The sequence below is a fragment of the Pseudoliparis swirei genome, chromosome 11 (assembly GCF_029220125.1).
Source record: "Pseudoliparis swirei isolate HS2019 ecotype Mariana Trench chromosome 11, NWPU_hadal_v1, whole genome shotgun sequence".
Classification (NCBI taxonomy): Eukaryota; Metazoa; Chordata; class Actinopteri; order Perciformes; family Liparidae; genus Pseudoliparis; species Pseudoliparis swirei.
In genome coordinates, this window is record NC_079398.1 from 17,970,430 (window position 1) to 17,989,086 (window position 18,657).

General features: G+C 41.8%; 2 protein-coding genes across 3 annotated transcripts; one reads left to right on the plus strand and one right to left on the minus strand.

Moving 5' to 3' along the window:
* Nucleotides 1-520: 520 nt before the first annotated feature.
* On the plus strand, nucleotides 521-5,679 carry LOC130201529 (uncharacterized). Its single transcript, XM_056426586.1, has 13 exons — nucleotides 521-751; nucleotides 1,056-1,175; nucleotides 1,529-1,648; nucleotides 1,782-1,901; nucleotides 2,278-2,397; nucleotides 2,828-3,036; nucleotides 3,115-3,160; nucleotides 3,247-3,380; nucleotides 3,462-3,587; nucleotides 4,348-4,462; nucleotides 4,548-4,682; nucleotides 4,771-4,896; nucleotides 5,299-5,679. Exons 1-13 carry the CDS (start codon nucleotides 541-543, stop codon nucleotides 5,412-5,414), a joined length of 1,698 nt encoding a protein of 565 aa, XP_056282561.1. The 5' UTR covers nucleotides 521-540; the 3' UTR covers nucleotides 5,415-5,679.
* LOC130201528 (ensconsin-like) lies at nucleotides 5,525-12,937 on the minus strand. 2 transcript variants are annotated; one of them, XM_056426585.1, is made up of 15 exons: nucleotides 12,811-12,937; nucleotides 12,241-12,312; nucleotides 11,395-11,469; nucleotides 11,140-11,303; nucleotides 9,765-9,864; nucleotides 9,511-9,627; nucleotides 9,185-9,336; nucleotides 8,714-8,928; nucleotides 8,434-8,624; nucleotides 8,209-8,344; nucleotides 7,963-8,131; nucleotides 7,362-7,466; nucleotides 7,204-7,254; nucleotides 6,927-7,119; nucleotides 5,525-6,250 (listed from the first exon to the last, which is right to left on the minus strand). In XM_056426585.1, exons 1-15 carry the CDS (start codon nucleotides 12,935-12,937, stop codon nucleotides 6,240-6,242), a joined length of 1,878 nt encoding a protein of 625 aa, XP_056282560.1. In that variant the 3' UTR covers nucleotides 5,525-6,239. The 2 variants fall into 2 exon arrangements, with proteins under 2 accessions (XP_056282560.1, XP_056282558.1); XM_056426583.1 differs by having other exon boundaries at nucleotides 8,209-8,365.
* Between the last annotated feature and the right edge of the window lie 5,720 nt (nucleotides 12,938-18,657).

Sequence of the window (18,657 nt, forward strand, 5' to 3'; positions counted from 1 at the left end):
TGGGGGCGGGGCTTGTCGGCCATGTTTGTGACGTAACGACAACAACAACACATTCACCAATGGTTAAGCGATCCCTGAACCGTGAAAACAATAACATAACGTATAACAATAACGTTGAAAGTTTGCTTTCCACTATTAAAATGCACAAATTGACATGTGCTTGACGCAGCTGCAAACAAATATATTTCCATACTATATATATATACATATATATATATATATATATATATATATATATATATATATATATATATACATATATTTCCCCCCTTACAATTTGAGCACACAAAAACTCCCCACAAGACTCTATACAAAGATACATAAATGTATACAACAATAATAATGATGATGAAAACAATCTGATATTATTAAGCAAATATGCAATGCAGTACTGATACAAAATATGTAATATCATTGTATAATTTATAACAGTTGAGTAAAGGGTCTGAGCCGTAAGCCCCACAGTCACGTGACGTCCCAGTGGGCGTGTCTGTGTGCAGGTTGGGCGACACGGGCAGGTGCGATGCCTTTCTGTGGAAGATGTTAGTCATGGCTTCTGGCTTTTGTGAGAATTGCTGCCGTCAGCTGAAAAACATCCTCGTTTATTTGAGGAAGGTCTGCAGAGAGTTCGAGCAAAAACTGAGGGACGTTTTCAGGGAACTTTCTCAGTGCACCTGCTTCAGGAATACCCCGGAGAGTCGTTTCCTGAGGAGGAAGACGCACGACTCGTCCTCTCTGCACCTGCTGTGTGGTAGGAACAATGCAGCCGTTCATTTCCTTTGTTGTAGAAAGCACTGTTGTGGAGGCCTTTGCATTGTGTGTGTGTGTGTGTGTGTGTGTGTGTGTGTGTGTGTGTGTGTGTGTGTGTGTGTGTGTGTGTGTGTGTGTGTGTGTGTGTGTGTGTGTGCGTGTGCGTGCGTGTGTGTGTGTGTGTGAGAAGTCTTCCCTGTTGATATAAATCTGTTATTACAAAAGTGTATTTGTAACTTAATCAAATATTGGGATTTTTTAAATAGGGAATAATCATCGTTGTGCATCTGGGTTTTTTTTTTCAGATGATGAAAATCAACTACTAAATCAGGAAAGTCTGCGCACGCTGAGCAGACTTGCATCCTCGGACAACGCCGATCTACAAACTACTGCAGCCTTGTATTACTTACACGTCAGTCATCATTGTGAGTGGAGAAAACCAACCGATCATTGTGCTGCTTGACTATCGTGGTCATGGCTTGCAGATCGGAGGTGCAGAGAACGACCCTAATGTTTGCACTTGAGGTTTCTCACATCACTGACCTTCAAGATAACCCCTCCAACGAGTACGACTGGTATCATGCAAATGTTCAACTGTATTATTTTCCCGGGCTGGCAGACAATTCTGTGTTTGCTCTAGAGTCAGTTAGTTGTATGCAAAGTGTAACCACGTACTACATTTTGCATAAACGTACAGGTGGTTTATCTCATTTTAGGACCTGCATATAAAAACTCACCACCACTATTAATAACACATTTTTGGCTTTGTGCGTTTCAGTGAAGTCTCCTTTACCAGATGCCTTCATGGAGCCAGTCGTGGCCTTACTCTTATCAACTGACCTCGATGTGCAGAAGACTATCACTCTCTCCTTGGTCAATCTGTTAGCCAAGAATAAGGGTAAGAGATGAGAATCGCGAGCTCTTTAAAGTATCGTCTTTAAACCAGTGCTTAAAACTCTCCTCTGAATGTAATACATCCCAGTTAACTCACTCGGACGGTCATAATGAATGTCCGTGCGATCTGATTTCAGTGTGCAAAGAGATGGTGATTGAAATGGGGACGCTGGTGCCTTTACTGGAGCTGTTCCGATCGTCTGACGCCGCCGCTCAGTGTCACGCGTGTGCCTGCGTCACCTTGCTGGCTTCCTCAGGTTTGTTGGGACGGCGGGTGGGGAGGGGCGGGGGGACCCTGTTTATTATATCTCACAGATGTCTCGGCAGTCAATAATTCTGCACACTGCCACACACACACACACACACACACACACACACACACACTGTATGGGCTTTCACCGCAAGGCACGTGGGAATAATCAGAGGATTTTCTGTGTTGTCTTTATTGCGGTCTTATTCGTCCTGTCTTAATGCCAAAAAACGATATTTCTCTTGTAAATCTGCAGAGACAAAACATACCAATGTGGTTCAGTCTCGATCAGCTGAGCATCCATAAGAGATTAGAGAAGACGATCCTGTATTAGTCCCTGGGTGGAGACGTTTACAGGATGTTTTTTCTTTCTTCTCGTACAGAACCACAAAGTGAAGCCGTCATGGTGGACGGCATCATGCCGCTGTTGGCTTTGGCCAAGTCCTACGAGCCCCAGGAGCAACAGAATGCCACCTGGGCTCTGCTACACCTCACGCAGTCAGGTGGATGTCATCTGCTTTTCAATCTCAATGTCCACATGTTGTGCATGCTGTGATTTTGTTGTTGTTGCTTTTAAGAAAAAAAATCCAAACGTTAGGGTGTAGGGTTTAGGGTTCAGGGTTTAGGGTTTGGGGTTTAGGGTGTAGGGTTTAGGGTTTAGGTTGTATAGTTTAGGGTGTATGGTTTAGGATATGGGGTTTAGGGTGTAGGGTTTGGGGTTTAGGTTGTATAGTTTAGGGTGTAGGGTTTAGGATTTGGGGTTTAGGGTGTAGAGTTTAGGGCATAGAATTTAGAGTGTAGTGTTTAGGATTTAGGGTGTAGAGTTTTGGGTTTAAGGTGTAGAGTTTGGAGTTTAGGGTGTAGGGTTTAGGATTCAGGATTCAAGATGTAGGGTTTAGGCTGTAGGGTTTATCTTGTTTTTTCTCGCCCCAGACTGGTCCAGGAGGGTCTTGTGTGACGTGGGTGTCGTCCCGGTTCTGGTTCTCCTGCTGCAGTCCTCAGACTCACAGGTTCAGTTCTACAGCTGCGCCGCTCTGTGCAACATCACTGCTGTCCGGGAGCACCACCCGAAGGTGATGAGCATCGGGGGACATTTCTTATTGAAGTCTCTTCTGACTCTTGTGTCGTCTTCTGTGGAAAAGGTAACCGTGACCTCAAGTGTCCAATATCTGACCTTGAAGGTCAATATTTTATAGAAAATGTATTTCTCTCTTTTTCAGAACTCAACTCAAGCGTGCAGATGCCTACAAACTCTCTCAAAGAACGGTAATTATAAAACGATGAAGCCTGACATTGATGCCGTCCCTAAAGCAGATGCTGTTTGTCATTTCCGTGTGTGTGTGTGTGTGTAGTGCTGATCCAGGAGCAGCTGATGGAGCTCGACTGTGTGTTGCCCCTAAAGGCGCTGCTGAAGAAGTCTTCTTCCGCGTGGAGAGAATCGGCCGTGACGCTACTTTCCTCACTGTCGGCACACCCGTCAAACAATGTACGATTCATAGCAATAATGGAGTTATGACGTGGTAACTATTCGTAATCACATGTAAATATTGATCATATTTGGCTCCAGGACGTCCTCGTGAGCAAGGGTCTGTTGGATGACATCGGTCAGCTGCTTCATCATCCAACATCTGTCATCATCACACACGGCTGCAGGATCATCAGCGACCTGTGCGTCTCCAGCGCGGGTCAGCAGGTATATATACACGAAGGCTACATGTCACATGTTTGTAGTTAACATGTTTGTAAGATCCACAAGTGTATTATTTGATATTTTAGAATTTCAGGAAAGTTTCTAATTTGCTTTCTCAATTACGGAATAATTTATGTTAATGACAGACGCTCTCCGGAGATTTAATGACGTCGTGACAGCAGCAGGTGGAAAGCAACGAGCTGCATTAGGCACTAGAGCACATCGTTTTTGTACCCGAACATATCGTAACATAGCGTAACATACCGTAACATATCGTAACATATCGTAACATACCGTAACATATCGTAACATACCGTAACATACGTAACATATCGTAACACACCGTAACATATCGTAACATACCGTAACATATCGTAACATAGCGTTACATATTGTAACATATCATAACACACCGTAACATATCGTATCATACCTTAAAATATCGTAACATACCGTAACATACCGTAACATATCGTAACATACCGTATCATATTGTAACATATCGTAACATACCGTAACATATCGTAACATACCTTACCATATCGTAACATATTGTAACATACCGTAACCTATCGTATCATACCTTAAAATATCGTAACATATCGTAACATACCGTATGATCGTAAGATAGAGTTTATTTATTTTGTGTACGTAGTTAACGTTTTTTTGTTACATCAAATAAAGACAAAAGGAAAATTCGAACGGAATGCCGCTCCAGTGTTTGTGCTTGAGATGGATTTAACCCCTCGTCGTTGTTATCTAGGCCGCGACGGAGAGCCCGTGTGTGCCGGGGCTCCTCGGCGCCCTGCTGTCTCCGTCGCTGTCGGGCGAGACCTCGCTGCGTGTGACGTCCTGCTTGCATCAGCTCATGACCTGCGGTGAGGGAGGGATGCGTCCTGTGTGTGTCCATAACATCATCCCTCTTCTTATATGCATACGGTTCATCACGCATCACCGTTTCAGATGCACTTAAGTCTAAGTTGTCGGCGACAATAACATCGGAGCAGGTTTCAAGACTCGTGAAGATGTCCGGACAAACACTAAACCCTCAACTGTCCCACGACAGTGCGTCCATCATCGGCTCGCTGGAGATGACGGGTACGATTCCGTGGAAGTAGAAAAGCATAAAATAACCAGCGTAACGCTGCATTATTATTAAATATCATTTTCATACTCTTCCCCCCAGAGGACACGGTCCGGTTGCTCAGACCTCACTACGTCACCGTGTTGGACTTCCTGTTGGCGTTTCTCAAAAGCAAAGATGTGGAGTGGCAGCAGCTCGCTGTGGTTACAGTATCGAACCTCGAGAAAGGTCTGTGTGACGATGTCATCGCGTGATGACGTCATCGTACTTGACACGTCCGAAGCAAACAGGTCGTCGTGAGTTGTGAGCAGGGGCTTCTCTAGGATTTTGATACATCTGGGGCTTAGCCCAGAAGAGTGAAGAAGCAGATGACCCACGGCGAGCGTTGTTGACGGGGGGGGGGGGGGGGGCTGAGCGATTAAGTATCTCCTGACTCCGCTGTTTTGGGTGAATGACATCACGTGCGACCTGGAGGTGTTAACCACTTGTGTGCCAAATCTTTTTATTTTTTTTTTTTTTATTAACATTCGGGGCTAATTAAAAAATATCCGGGGCTTTAGCCCCGGACATTTTAGCCTAGGGACGCCACTGGTTATGAGTCTTCTTCTTCTTCCTCTTTTTCCTCTTCAGATGGAGGCTTCTCCTCCCTGTTGGCCGGCAGCGTGCTGGAGGCGGAGCTCCGGGAGGTGACTCGACGGATGCTCCACGCGATCGAGCCTCTTTCTCCGCCTTCTATCCACCCGTGACCTTCCTCCACGTTTATCACGAGGATTATCACACTCGTGCATCATTCTCTTTCCTGTCAAGTTTATTTCATTTAAAATGTCGACAAATTAAGTGGGAAACGAGGCAGAGATAGTGTCAACTTTTAATGAAATATGTCATATATAGTTCAACTTTTTTAACAAGTGATAGTTACAAGCAATACTTAAACTATAGGATCAAATATTGATGATCCGATACATTTGTTTTTTTATATGCTTTTATTATAATAAACTCTCTTAACCTCTACGCCTCAACTTTGCTTTCAAAGTCATGTAACGGATCAAACAAAGTCAAACAGCGTCAGTGCAATAAAGGTTTTGTGCGTCGTATTCTCCAAAACAACACCGAAGCAAAGTCTTTTGGAAACAAAGTTCCTTAGCAGCTTTGAAATATGTGATTGCTATACTTGCTATAATCAAAAGGGAAAGAAAAAGAATCAACATAAACTTTAACCTGTGGTCTTGGAACTGTTTCTAATTCCACAGCGACAAAACAGAGGGAGGAAGAAAAGTGCTTGGATTGCAATAAAAATCCAGAATAAGCAAAAAAAGCACGGCTAACATATGTAGCTATTTGTTAGAATGGCTTTTCCTAGTATTTCATCACTGTCTGCATCTACTGTTTAAAAATAAATAAAAATCTTCCTCATTAGCTGTATCGAAGAAAGAAAGAAACAACATGGCCGATATTCGCTCCTCTGGGTTTACGCGCAGAAAGGTGCTGGGATGCTGAGGTCCCGAGTGCCTCTACATGCTCCTTCGCGGGGAGAAACCCCAGCAGCGTGTCAGCGTCTGTCTGCAGGCTCTTCAGATGACCTCTGAGGAACGCACACAAAGAGACGTTAAAGGAAGATGGGGCTTAAAAGACGAGATGAACGGACATACAGGGAAAGAATGACGATGACCTTTTTCTTTGGCTTTTGAATACTGACCGCCAGTCTTACCATATATTCATATATATATATATTATATTTATATATATATACATATATATATATATACATATATATTTTTACATATATATATATATATATCGCAACAATGCCAGTATTTATATATCGCAACAATATATATATATATATATTTACATATTATATACCGGCATTGTTGCAATATATATATAGTTATATATATATATAAATATATATAACACAACAAGATATATATATTTATTTATATATATATAAAATTATTTATATATATACATATATTGCAACAATGCCACTATATATATATATATATATATGCCCATTTCACAGCAGTCATGTTGACATGTCAGCGCAGGGTAAACGTAGATGTATTTAATCACATTATTTACGGCCCTATTCCATTTAGTGTACACACATGCTGTTGTGACTAACTCTAGATAATAGGACCATGACTCATGTGATCAGTTGCACCTGTTCACCCCGACGTGGCTCATTCTGTGTGTGGACGGGTTCTGATGGAACATGTCCCTGAAGAGGTCAGAGGTTAAAGTTATGGGTTCCTCACCCGCTCGTTGGTGGCTCTGGATCTCCTCCAGGCCCGTGAGGGTCCTGAGGGACCGGCGCTCCTTGAAGGCCACCACGGGCACCGCCACGTCCTCCTCGTTGTTCACCTCCAGCTTCACTCCGGTCTTCGGCAGCTTGTTGACGGGCTCCGTGTTTTCCTTCGGTTGGACTACATTTGGCAAAATACTGGCTTTCTGTGTAAAAAAAAAAAAAGGATGAACCAATTTGGTTTGAATCCTGGATGAGCGTCATATGAGCCCAGGGGCGACGCATCTAACCGTAACTGGAGGATCTGTCCTCCTGGTTCTCCGCATGATCTCCTCAAGTCGCTGGAAGAGAAAAACAGCTTTGTGAAAGCCGTCTCTTTCACTGTTTATGAGCACAGATATCACATTATTGTGTTCAGATACTAGGAGTCAACTTGATTATCAATCACCTTCCTTCTCACTTGGCGCGCTGCCTCCTCTTTCTGGGCGAGTGCTTCTCGCTCTTGGTTCAGCTGCTCTGCCTTTGCCCTCTCTTTGGCTTGTTCCTCCTCTCTCTAGATAAAAACAATATATATTTATATATATACTACCGTTCAAAAGTTTGGGATCACTTAGAAATGTCCTTATTTCTAAAAGAAAAGCAATGTTTTTATATAAATAATAACGTTAAATTAATCATAAATACACTCTCTAGTTTATGTGGTAAATGACTATTCTCTGGTGTTTAATGACGTCTCTACATAGGTGTATAGAGGCCCATCTTCAGTCTTCTAATGGTACATTGTGTTATCGCCTTAGAAGACTAACGGAGGGGTAGAAAACCCTTAAAAAACCTTTTCATGCTAGCGCAGCTGAAAACAGTTATGCTGGTGAGAGAAGCTATCAAACTGGCCTTCTTTTGAGCCACAAGTTTGAAGAACAACATTAATATTTCACCATTAAACACCAAATTGTCTGGGTGACCCCAAACTTTTGAACACTAGTGTACATATCACTAATAAAAAGACCAGAAAGCCTCCGCATGCCCCGAGCCGTGTTCCCATCCTTCACCTGCTTCTGCAGGAGGGCGGCCTCCCTCGCGGCCTCGGCTCTCTCTTCCTCGGCCTTCCTCTGCTCCTTTTCCTCCCTCTTCCTCTTCTCCTCGACGAGCCGCTGAGCCTCGGCCCGCTGCCGCGCTCGCTCCTCCGCCCTCTTGCCCTCCAGCTCTTCGCGGCTCCTCCTGGACGAAGCACGCCAGGATACATTTTATATTTTAACGTTGGCGTAACGGTCGGCGCTTTCTGTCTCCATCGTTACCTTTCGGCCTCCTCTCTCTGCAGGCGCCCTCGCTCCTCCTCTTCCTCGCGTTGAAGTCGGGCTTCTCTCCTTTTTTCCGCAAGGAGTCGCGACGCCTCCCCCAAGTCTGTCGTCCCGGCCGAAGGTCTGCGCACGACTTCGGGAGGATGAGGAGGACCTGAAGAGAAATATTAATTCTTTTTTTTTTTAAATACAGCACTTTATTTGAGCATTTCTCTCGCTGACCTTCGTGTCCCTCTGGTCTGGGTGGAGCAGGTGGATTCTCATCCCTCGTTTTCTCCCGCTGACCTTTGTCCGGCCTGGCGTTCCCGGGGGAGAGGGCCGGGCTACAGTATGCGACGTCTTCCTCGGGGACCGACGGGAGCTCGAGCACCAGCGGGGTCGAGAGTCTGCGGGGGACGGATCTCCGGCGGTTCCTTTTTGAGAAAAAAGCGAGCAGCCGAGGTCACGCTGTGTTCAGATCGCCGTTTTTTTTTTTACATTGGACTACATTTTTCAACGTTACCGTTCGGGCGAGGGGGAGGTCGTTCGGGAGGTCGTTGGGGAGGTCATTCGGGAGGTCGTTCGGGAGGTCGTTGGGGAGGTCGTTCGGGAGGTCGTTGGGGAGGTCGTGGGGCCTTGTTTGACCCTGGCTGGTTTCACGGCGGTCTTGATGGCAGCAGGGGATCTGGCGTTTGAGTTATTCTTCTCATTGGCACTTTGCTGTCTCGCCACTTTGATCTAAAAGAAAAAAAATGTAGATGTGAAAAAATATTTTTGGCCAACAATTTCAATAATCATTTTCTTTTTACAAATGTTTTTAAAATATATTTAAAAAAAATGTAAAGCAAGAAAAATTAAATAACAAAATATGAACACAATTTTTTAACATTTTAAATGTTTAAAAAAACAACAATAACAAAGAAGAAAAATAAATATCAGAATAGTTTTCTTCCTAAAAAACAACCGGTGAGGCCAGAGGAGCAGCTGTCGTTACCTGTGCCGTATTGGGGCTCCTGTGCTGGCTGTTGCTGGGCCGCGGGGGGGCAGATGGCATGTGGGTGGGGGGCTTCTGCTGGGGTTTGTGAGGGACGGTGATGGTGGGAGTCATGGAGTGGAATGAAACTGCACGGCGACAAATGTGGACAACTGAACCGGGGGGGGGGGGGGGTTCCACATGAATATAGGGACATTTGAGGGAAATAATGCACAAATGTATTGGAAACAGTGAGGAAAATGATCAGTGGGTTAGTTATAGTAGTAGTAGTGGGCTCTCTGATTAATTAGCGTTGCCATGACACCGAAGCACGGTTCTCTGAGTACCTTCTTCTCCCGACTGACAGACAGCACTCTTGCTCCTCGCCAGATACGAGCATGTGGGGGTAAGCAGGCGAATGACCAGGTTCCTCTCCCATGAGGTCAGAGGCAAGCGACGAGGCGCTACAGCATATTGATCAGTGGAAAGTTTAAAAGTGCAACACACAAACACAAAGTATCCGGGATGTTAAGACTGTTAGGTGTGGTGTTATAAATAGGGAGAGGGGGGAGGAAAAGGAAAGCCATGTGTCTGTGCTTACTGCTCTTCGTGGGTTTCCTGCCTCTTGAGTTTCGAATGAGGCTCTGTTGGACCCGCTGGCTCTTCTCCTCCGCTTTACGCACCGCAGATTCATATCGCTCCTGAAATCAGAAAAGAAACAAGAGATCGTCAATACTGTCAACCCAGGGGCCAGGAAAGCATCGGCCTGGATCCAAGTAAATGTTTTTGAGATTCAATTCAATTGAGTTCCTTTTGTAGTCAAGATTCAAGTTTTTATTTGCTCCGAGTCAACAGTTTAGAAATAACACTATAATATGAAATATATATATATATATACTGTATGTATTTATATATATGTATATTTATATATATTTACATATACATATTTATATATAAATATATATATATATAAATATATTTATACATATATTTGAATATGTATAAATATATTTATATATACATATATACAGGACTGTCTCAGAAAATTAGAATATTGTGATAAAGTTCTTTATTTTCTGTAATGCAATTAAAAAAACAAAAATGTCATGCATTCTGGATTCATTACAAATCAACTGAAATATTGCAAGCCTTTTATTCTTTTAATATTGCTGATTATGGCTTACAGCTTAAGAAAACTCTAAAATCCTATCTCATAAAATTTTAATATTTCCTCACACCAAGTAAAAAAAAGATTTATAACAGCTGAGTGTTTGTCAAGGCTCAGGAAACCCTTGCAGGTGTTTCGAGTTAATTAGACAATTCAAGTGATTTGTTTAATACCCTACTAGTATACTTTTTCATGATATTCTAATATTTAGAGATAGGATATTTGAGTTTTCTTAAGCTGTAAGCCATAATCAGCTATATTAAAAGAATAAAAGGCTTGCAATATTTCAGTTGATTTGTAATGAATCCAGAATGCATGACATTTTTGTTTTTTTAATTGCATTACAGAAAATAAAGAACTTCATCACAATATTCTAATTTTCTGAGACAGTCCTGTATATATATTTATATATATATATATATATTTTATATATATTTTTTATATAAAATATTTATATATATATATATATATATATATAAATATATAAGTATAGCCCAATTTCACTAATTACAAATTCTCCTCAGAGGGCTTTTCAATCTGTGGACATACGACATCCTTGACCTTTGACCTCACATCGGATCAGGAAAAACTCTTTCAGAGGAAAAAAAAGTGAAGAAACCTTCATGAGAGCAACAGAGGAGGATCCCTCCTCCGGATGGACAGAAGAATATATGTCATGTGACCAGAAGGAAGCATTCAATGAATATGACAGAGTGTATGAAGAGTTCCTCCACGATCCATGGCAGAAGGCATAAGACACAGCCAGGTCCAATGGACCCTCTGAGATCCCCGAACCCTCATGACTCACTTTCTCCTCCTTCAGTTGGTATTTGCGGTTCTCCTCCACGGCGGCCCTCTTCCTCTCCTCCTTCAGCCTCTGGTTCTGGAATTTATCCTTACGCTCCTGCAGCTGTTGCTCGTGGTACCGCCTGGCCCGCTCCTCCCGCTCCAGCCGGCTCTGCTCCCGAGAGGCTAGGGGGGGGGACGACAAAATACCAGTATAAATAGATAACTGGGTTATGTGTGTTAGAATGTAGGACAATGCCTTCGCTGTGGGACGTACCGAGTAGCTTCTCCTGCTCTTCTCTTCGTTCCCGCGCTGCCTTGAGCCGCTCTGCAATATTTGGTCCATTGGCCACTAAAGATTACATCAATATACCGTAAATTATATTTACAGGTTGCGGCAGCGGGGGGGGGGGTTAAGGCTCGGCTGCAGAGTGGGTGGAGCGGGGGTGTGGTTCAGGGAACGGTGTGATTGTCATCAGCTGGTCTGATGACAATCAGACCAGCTGATGACAATCTGTGTTTGTGTATCTGCGAGGCTGTGTCTTCAAAAGGAGCTGGATGGACTGAAGACGGGAGAGGAGCGTGCAGAGCAGAGACACAGTCTGCTGTCGGAATAAACACGATTACCAAATATCCCTCTGGCTGCTTGTGGCTTATTGGTGCTTTAGGGGGGGGAACCTACTAGTGACAGCGACGCGCGTGTCACACAGGTTAATACCAACATCGAGGGAGTCATGCTGGAAGTCATCATCCGCACACAGAACAATGAAGGTGCCACCTGGAACCGAACATGGTTCTTCAGAGTGATGCCATAGAAGAACCATTTCCTTAAAGAGTTCTTCAAAGAAACTATAAAGGTGCCTCAAAGAACCTTTAGAAAAGTGTTCTTTAAGGCACCATTTCTGGTTCCACAAAGAACCTTTCGAACCAGGGTTCTCTAAAGAACCATCTCCTTAAAGAGTTCTTCAAAGAACCTATAAAGGTGCCTCAAATGAAAGAATGTCTCGTCAGTAGGTGATGGTTCTTCGTAGAACCACAAAGTCTTCTAAAGAACCATTTAAGAACCATTATTTCTTCTCGTAATACGACGGCGGCGGATAAAGGGATGAATGTGAGAGTTGACCTGTGTTGCACATCTGGGCGACCTTGTTGACCGGACAGACGGATTTCTTTGGTTTGATGGAACCGACGATGTCTAAAAAATGAAAGGGGAGACGTGCATGTTATTTAGAAAAAATAAATATATCAATAAATTAACATAGCAAGTCTAAAATGTTCTTATTTTGGAGTGAAGGGGGGTCAGGAAAAACATGCCAGCACCTGATGAGTCGTCATGGAAACGAAACAAACAACTATAAATGGGTCAAAGCGTATCCAGGGAAAAAGACCGAAGCACAAGGGGAGGAAAGAAGATACAAAAATCACACGAACTCCTTCAGGCTTTGCTGATCATGCTACGGGCTTCATGTCCGTCAGATGTCACCTGATGTCTTCGTGGTCATTGTTACATCATCATTACTCCCAAAAAAAGGAAGTGTGTGTATACACATTATATTCATTCGTCATAAATAGGATCCGATGACCTCAGTGTTTAGGGATCTAAAGGAAAGCAAAGGCTTGTTTTTGGGGGTGTCTGCGACCACACGTATGACATCATAGCTATAGATTCTAAAAACAACAGGAAGCCACTCACCTCCTGCTCTCTCGTATCCATTCCTCTTCTTCTGGCTCTCGGTGGAGCGAGTAGAGCGGGGTCCCTGCGATGGAGGGGTGTCCCTGTGTGTCTCCTGCACAGCCATGCTAGCTTTTGAGCCTGGCATGCCAACGCTCTGCCTCTAAAACCTCCTCTAGCTCTCTCTCTCTCCTCCTCCTCTTTCCTCCTTTTTTCTATTTCTATTTCAAGATGCCTTCAGGGTCCTCGCTTTACCAAGCTCCCTGTGCACATGGAGCTGCTCTCTGCATCAGCTGCTTGCGCCTTTGTAAATCAATAAGAGGCATGAAAACAATGCCGTCCAGTTACATCCGACCTGTGGCTCACAGATGACTCATTCCTGCTCGTTAAAGGTTAAATGGAGATCTGGAGAGATCCTCCATGAGTCTCTCCTTTTTCCTTTATTCTTTTTAAAGATGTCACCCTTGTGAGCTGCTCTGCTTTGCTTTCACATGATATTGCTGTGTCACTTTAACTCCACCACCACTCCCCCACCACTCCCCCACCTTCCTCTCTCCTCCTTCTTCCCGCTCCTTCCTCTTCCTCCTCCTCCCTCTTCCTCCCACTCCTCCTCCCTCCTTGCGTTGATTGTTGTTTGTCATGTCCAAATGTTGCACCTTCCACCAAAAAAAATTCCTCGTTTGTTTGTGAAAACATTCATTCTTTGGCAATAAACCTGTTTCTGATTCTGATTCTGATTCTGATGGATGTGGCCACAGGGCTGCAGGCGGATCCTGGAGGCAGAGGAGAAAAGATGAGGGCCATGAATAATTACCATGACAACTGTGGTATAATATGCTGTGCTTTACTCTGATGGAGTCGGTTAATGTCTCAAAGAGAACATGTGATGTTTTTGTGTTTTTTTTTTAACCCCACGAATCCTTTCCCGATGAATGGAATGGAATGACCACCAGATGGAGGTCTTTCTATGTGGAGAGCTTCAGCGTTGCCTTCAATTAGATTCATACTGTTTTTATGTGTGTTATTGTTTTATGTTTATTATGGTCTGTCAACTAATATTTAATTTTGAATATTTAATTTTGAATATTTAATTTTGAATATTTAATATTTAATATTTAATATTTAATTTAATTTTTAATTTAATTTTTAATTTAGGGCCACACAATTCTCTTTATGTTCAGCCAACCCCCAACAATTCTGGATAAGTCATAAATCAACATGCGGGGGGAGGTTGGGGGGGGGCATCCATTCATATTGTGGTCCCAACAGACGTTACCTAATCAATCCCATTTACCAGGGGTTCTCAAATGGGGGTAAGTTTACCCCTGAGGGTACGTGAAGGCACTCCAGGGGGTACGGGAATAAAAAATATTTAAAATATATATATACAGGACTGTCTCAGAAAATTAGAATATTTTGATAAAGTTCTTTATTTTCTGTAATGCAATTAAAAAAACAAAAATGTCATGCATTCTGGATTCATTACAAATCAACTGATATTGCAAGCCTTTTATTTTTTTATATTGCTGATTAAGAAAACTCTAAAATCCTATCTCATAAAATTTTCATATTTCCTCAGACCAAGTTAAAAAAAAGATTTATAACAGCTGAGTGTTTGTCAAGGCTCAGGAAACCCTTGCAGGTGTTTCGAGTTAATTAGACAATTCAAGTGATTTGTTTAATACCCTACTAGTATACTTTTTCATGATATTCTAATATTTAGAGATAGGATATTTGAGTTTTCTTAAGCTGTAAGCCATAATCAGCAATAAATCAGAATAAAAGGCTTGCAATATTTCAGTTGATTTGTAATGAATCCAGAATGCATGACATTTTTGTTTTTTTAATTGCATTACAGAAAATAAAGAACTTCATCACAATATTCTAATTTTCTGAGACAGTCCTGTATATATATATATTTTAAATGAGCATTAAAAAAATCCTTTAAATATAAGTGAAAAACGTGTAAATTCAGAATCTGAATTGTATATATTCTATATTAAATCAGACACTGATGTCGCGATACTACATATTACATCTTATTTTCCAAACCAAAATGCTTTGCACTGGTGAGGGGGGCGGGGGGGGTACTCACAGAAGGTACATCACTGAGAAAAGGCTGAGAACCAGCGCCATATACGATAAGTATGACGGCTGACTTTATCATCCAAGATCGTGTAAGTCTTTTCCTCCATTTAATTCAGACAGGATGCAGCGACGTACATAGAAAACATTTAAAACCGTGTAATAATCCAACAAGTTCATAAACTTGAGTTTGGGCCCTACGCGTGCACGCTGCCTCGTGTGGCCTCCAGCGGGAACACTAGCCACAACAATGGCCTCTGGCTAAGAGGACCGGTGGTTACTCTACACCGCTGTCAGCTGGTGCAGCCGCAGAGTCACCGGAGCACAAACCAGACGAGGATAACCGCTCTACACGAGCAACAGGCCTCTGGACTCTGGGCTTCTGTGTGGGATAAGATGGCCGTGAGGGGTATCGAGTCCTTCTGCGCTTCACCCTAGACGACTCCGTCCCAGGTGTCAGTTGGTTTGTTCGCTCGTGCATATTGATCAGCGGCGACTGAACATTCAGCTAAAAATGCACGTCACTTTTTCTATGGCGTAGTTTTTTTTTCTTATTTCCAAGAGAATTTATGCCGAGAGAGTTATATTATGTAAAGAATTATTGCATTTAAATCAAGGGAGAAGGGAAACTTTAGAGTGTTAAAATGACAACACGCATCAGAGGCCGAGGTCAGTACATCAGACCTCGTGGGGGGGGGGGGGGGAGGTAACTGTGCACGGTTGCTGACACGCAGGATCTTCCTCAGCTCCTCGTAGGCCGGTGTCGAGTCGTGTAATTAAGGGCCCCGGCTCCCTCAACGCGACAGCGAGGTTAATGTCGACTGAGAGGATCACGCACTTCCAGGAAGAAGCGTCTTTTACGGTCGTCGGTGAAGAGAAGGCTGACGTCTGGGTTCGATAACACAACCACTAAAATTAGTTTAAAAAAGTCCCTCAAATGAGGTGAAACGTGCAGATATTTTCCCAGATTTGATAATAACTGACAATATGTTTCCCTGTTATTCCCTCCAAGATAAATCTATTTATTTAGTTCTGAGTAGTGACACCTGGAGATGTCACATGCACATGCAACACTGAATTTGGCGCTTAAATAATTTAGAGCCGAGTTTCATCGGATACCAGCAACTGTAGACTTTGACGTCTGGCTTACAGGCACCTGCATGTGTTATTGATGAGTTGGACTTCAGAGGTTATGAACAGGAGAATGCAGCGTAACCATCCCACTGCTTTTTGATGTGGGTAAACATCATCATCACATCATATGCTATGGTTTCCTTCTTTAGTCCTTATTCATTCGGGTGAACATGTGATAAGAAATGTGAGTTTTTTTTTTTTTTAACTGAACAGAAGTCCCGGTTTGGAACAGCTCCCTATGAAAGATTAAATACGGGAGCGTTGGTCCAACTCGGCCGGCCTCACATGTCTGTTTACTTCCATGAACTTCTCTCACCTTCAGATCACCTCACGCTCACACATTTTGAAGCGTTCGCTGTCTTGATATCAAGATGCACTTCGACAAACCCTTTATGAACATTTAAAAACATTTAATGTGTATTCCTCGTCACTTTGCAGCATGAATAATAGTTGTATACTCTTATCTGTTGTGACTATTAATTACGAGTTGAGATCAAGCTCTTTTAGCAGAGTCACCATACAATGTATCAATTGGATTGATTACATCGTCCTTTGCCCTTTATTTCCACATACATTTTTATTTGTATCATTTACATTTTTATTTTTATCACTTACATTTATATTTTTACCACTTTAATTTTTATTTTATCACTTTCAGTTTTATTTTTTATTTTAATCACTTTCATTACCTTCGCATTGAGAATGCGGAAGGTTATGTTTTGATCGCCGTGTATTTATTTATTTATTTATTTATTTGTATGCGTGTTATTCGCAGAACTCAAAAAGTATTGAACCGAATCGCATGGAATTTGGTGGGATGATTGGTTATAATCCGGGGACCAGTTGATTAGATTTTGGGATCAATCGTGTCAAAGGTCAAGGTCAAAGGTCATGAACAGGTCAAATCTTCTTGAATGGCATGAAATTTGGTGGGATGATTGGTTATTATCCGGGGACCATTTGATTAGATTTTGGGATCAATCGGGTCAAAGGTCAAGGTCAAGGTCATGGAAAGGTCAACATCTTTTTTTTTTACCATAGCACGATACATTTGTGTCCAATTGGCATGCAACTAATGCCAAAATGTTCATAATTCAATGCCCAATCTTGTGATATGCGAAGGTATGCGCTCTACCGAGTGCCCATTCTAGTTTATATTTGTATCACTTTCATTTTCATTTTATCAATTTTATTTATATTACATTTTTTTACATTTTCGTCATTTTCTTTATTATTTTAATTCTTAAACGTAATATGCCCTGCAATTTAATTTAATTTAATTTAATAAAAAATACAAATATACAAATATATTTTATTAAATATATAAATATATAAAAATAAATAAATACAAAATATATGAAAATCTAATCTAATCTTTAAAAGGAGCCGGTTTACTTTTCAGTCACCATCTCAAAGTAGGATTTAGGATTTCTGAAAGTCATATTTTCTATTGCTCTGCGCAGCCTGTGTGGATTGGTAGACTCTGCTCACCGTGACGTCTCTCATCATCCCCTAGTTATAGTTACCAGTCTCGGGTTCGACACTCATGCACTATTCACTATTCAGTATCACATCACTCCTAACCGACTTCAGACCTGGACGAACCCGATTCTTTCCTGTTCAACTCTACCTGGAAGTCTTATTCCTGTACGGCTGCGTAAATGTCTAAAATGTTTACGTAGCCTTTCTTTCCATCTCGTAGAAGGAGGACAACAAAGTTTGCAGTGAAACGTCTTGGAGCGACTCAGCGGACAGAGACCAGATCAATATTTGATTGCATGGTATGTATTATGATATTATATTATTTCATGTTCACCAAAGACCAGTCAACAAAGCAAAAGCTTTTGGAAGTTAGGCCTCAATATTTTTTCCGCACACTTAAAATCTTTGCTTTTGATGACTATTTCTTCTGGAAATTAAAATGATGAGTAGATTTATTTGATTTTATAATTTGGAAACATTCAGAACTTCGCATTCTTGGTTTCTCGCAGTTGTATTTAATTGCTTTGGTTATTCTGAACCTTGTCATAATTTTTTATGTTTAATGCATAAGAAAATGTGTTGACAAAGTGTGGTGCAAGTTGTGTTTTATTTTTTTATGTTTTTGGACAACAACTCTGAAAATGCAGATAAGATATTTTAAAGTGAAATAATGTTAGCCCTTAAGCTGCAAATACTTTACTTCTGAAAATGCCTATCTTGTAAATAATGAACTCTTTGGTGAATCAAATACAGTTATCGACTTTTTAGATTAAAATGGTGCACCTTTGTCGTCTAATTACTGCAGATAAATTATTTTTGAGTGTATTAATTTCCACAATTGTGTGTGCAATGTATCCTCTTTAATTGATGTATTGAGGTCAGCTGATTTGAATAATTGAAAAGCTCCTTTGAAGGCTAATCCAGGGCGTGGTAGCACACAGACCAAGTCAATTGTTTTAGCTTGGAGTATATTCAACATTTTTTAAACACTTAATAATTCAGACCTTTTCCAGTCGTTCTTGGGCTATTTTTGATAGCCGTTAGTCGCCGACTTTCTCCTGTCTCCAAAAAGTTGGACTAGAGTGTCACAGTTTAGTCTCAGACAGAAGAAGTGAGTTCTGGAGATGTCATGAAAAAAAGATTCTTATTATTATGCATAAACTTAAC

Bases quoted from the DNA above. Each gene is read 5' to 3' on its own strand.
- LOC130201529 (XM_056426586.1), top strand. From the start codon at position 541: ATGTTAGTCATGGCTTCTGGCTTTTGTGAGAATTGCTGCCGTCAGCTG. The intron at 1,902-2,277 runs GTTTGTTGGGAC...CTTCTCGTACAG, and splicing joins CACCTTGCTGGCTTCCTCAG to AACCACAAAGTGAAGCCGTC. The intron at 3,588-4,347 runs GTATATATACAC...GTTGTTATCTAG, and splicing joins TCTCCAGCGCGGGTCAGCAG to GCCGCGACGGAGAGCCCGTG.
- LOC130201528 (XM_056426583.1), bottom strand. From the start codon at position 12,937: ATGCCAGGCTCAAAAGCTAGCATGGCTGTGCAGGAGACACACAGGGAC. The intron at 9,628-9,764 runs GTAAGCACAGAC...AATATGCTGTAG, and splicing joins CAGGAAACCCACGAAGAGCA to CGCCTCGTCGCTTGCCTCTG. The intron at 8,929-9,184 runs GTAACGACAGCT...TTTTTCTTTTAG, and splicing joins GGAGCCCCAATACGGCACAG to ATCAAAGTGGCGAGACAGCA.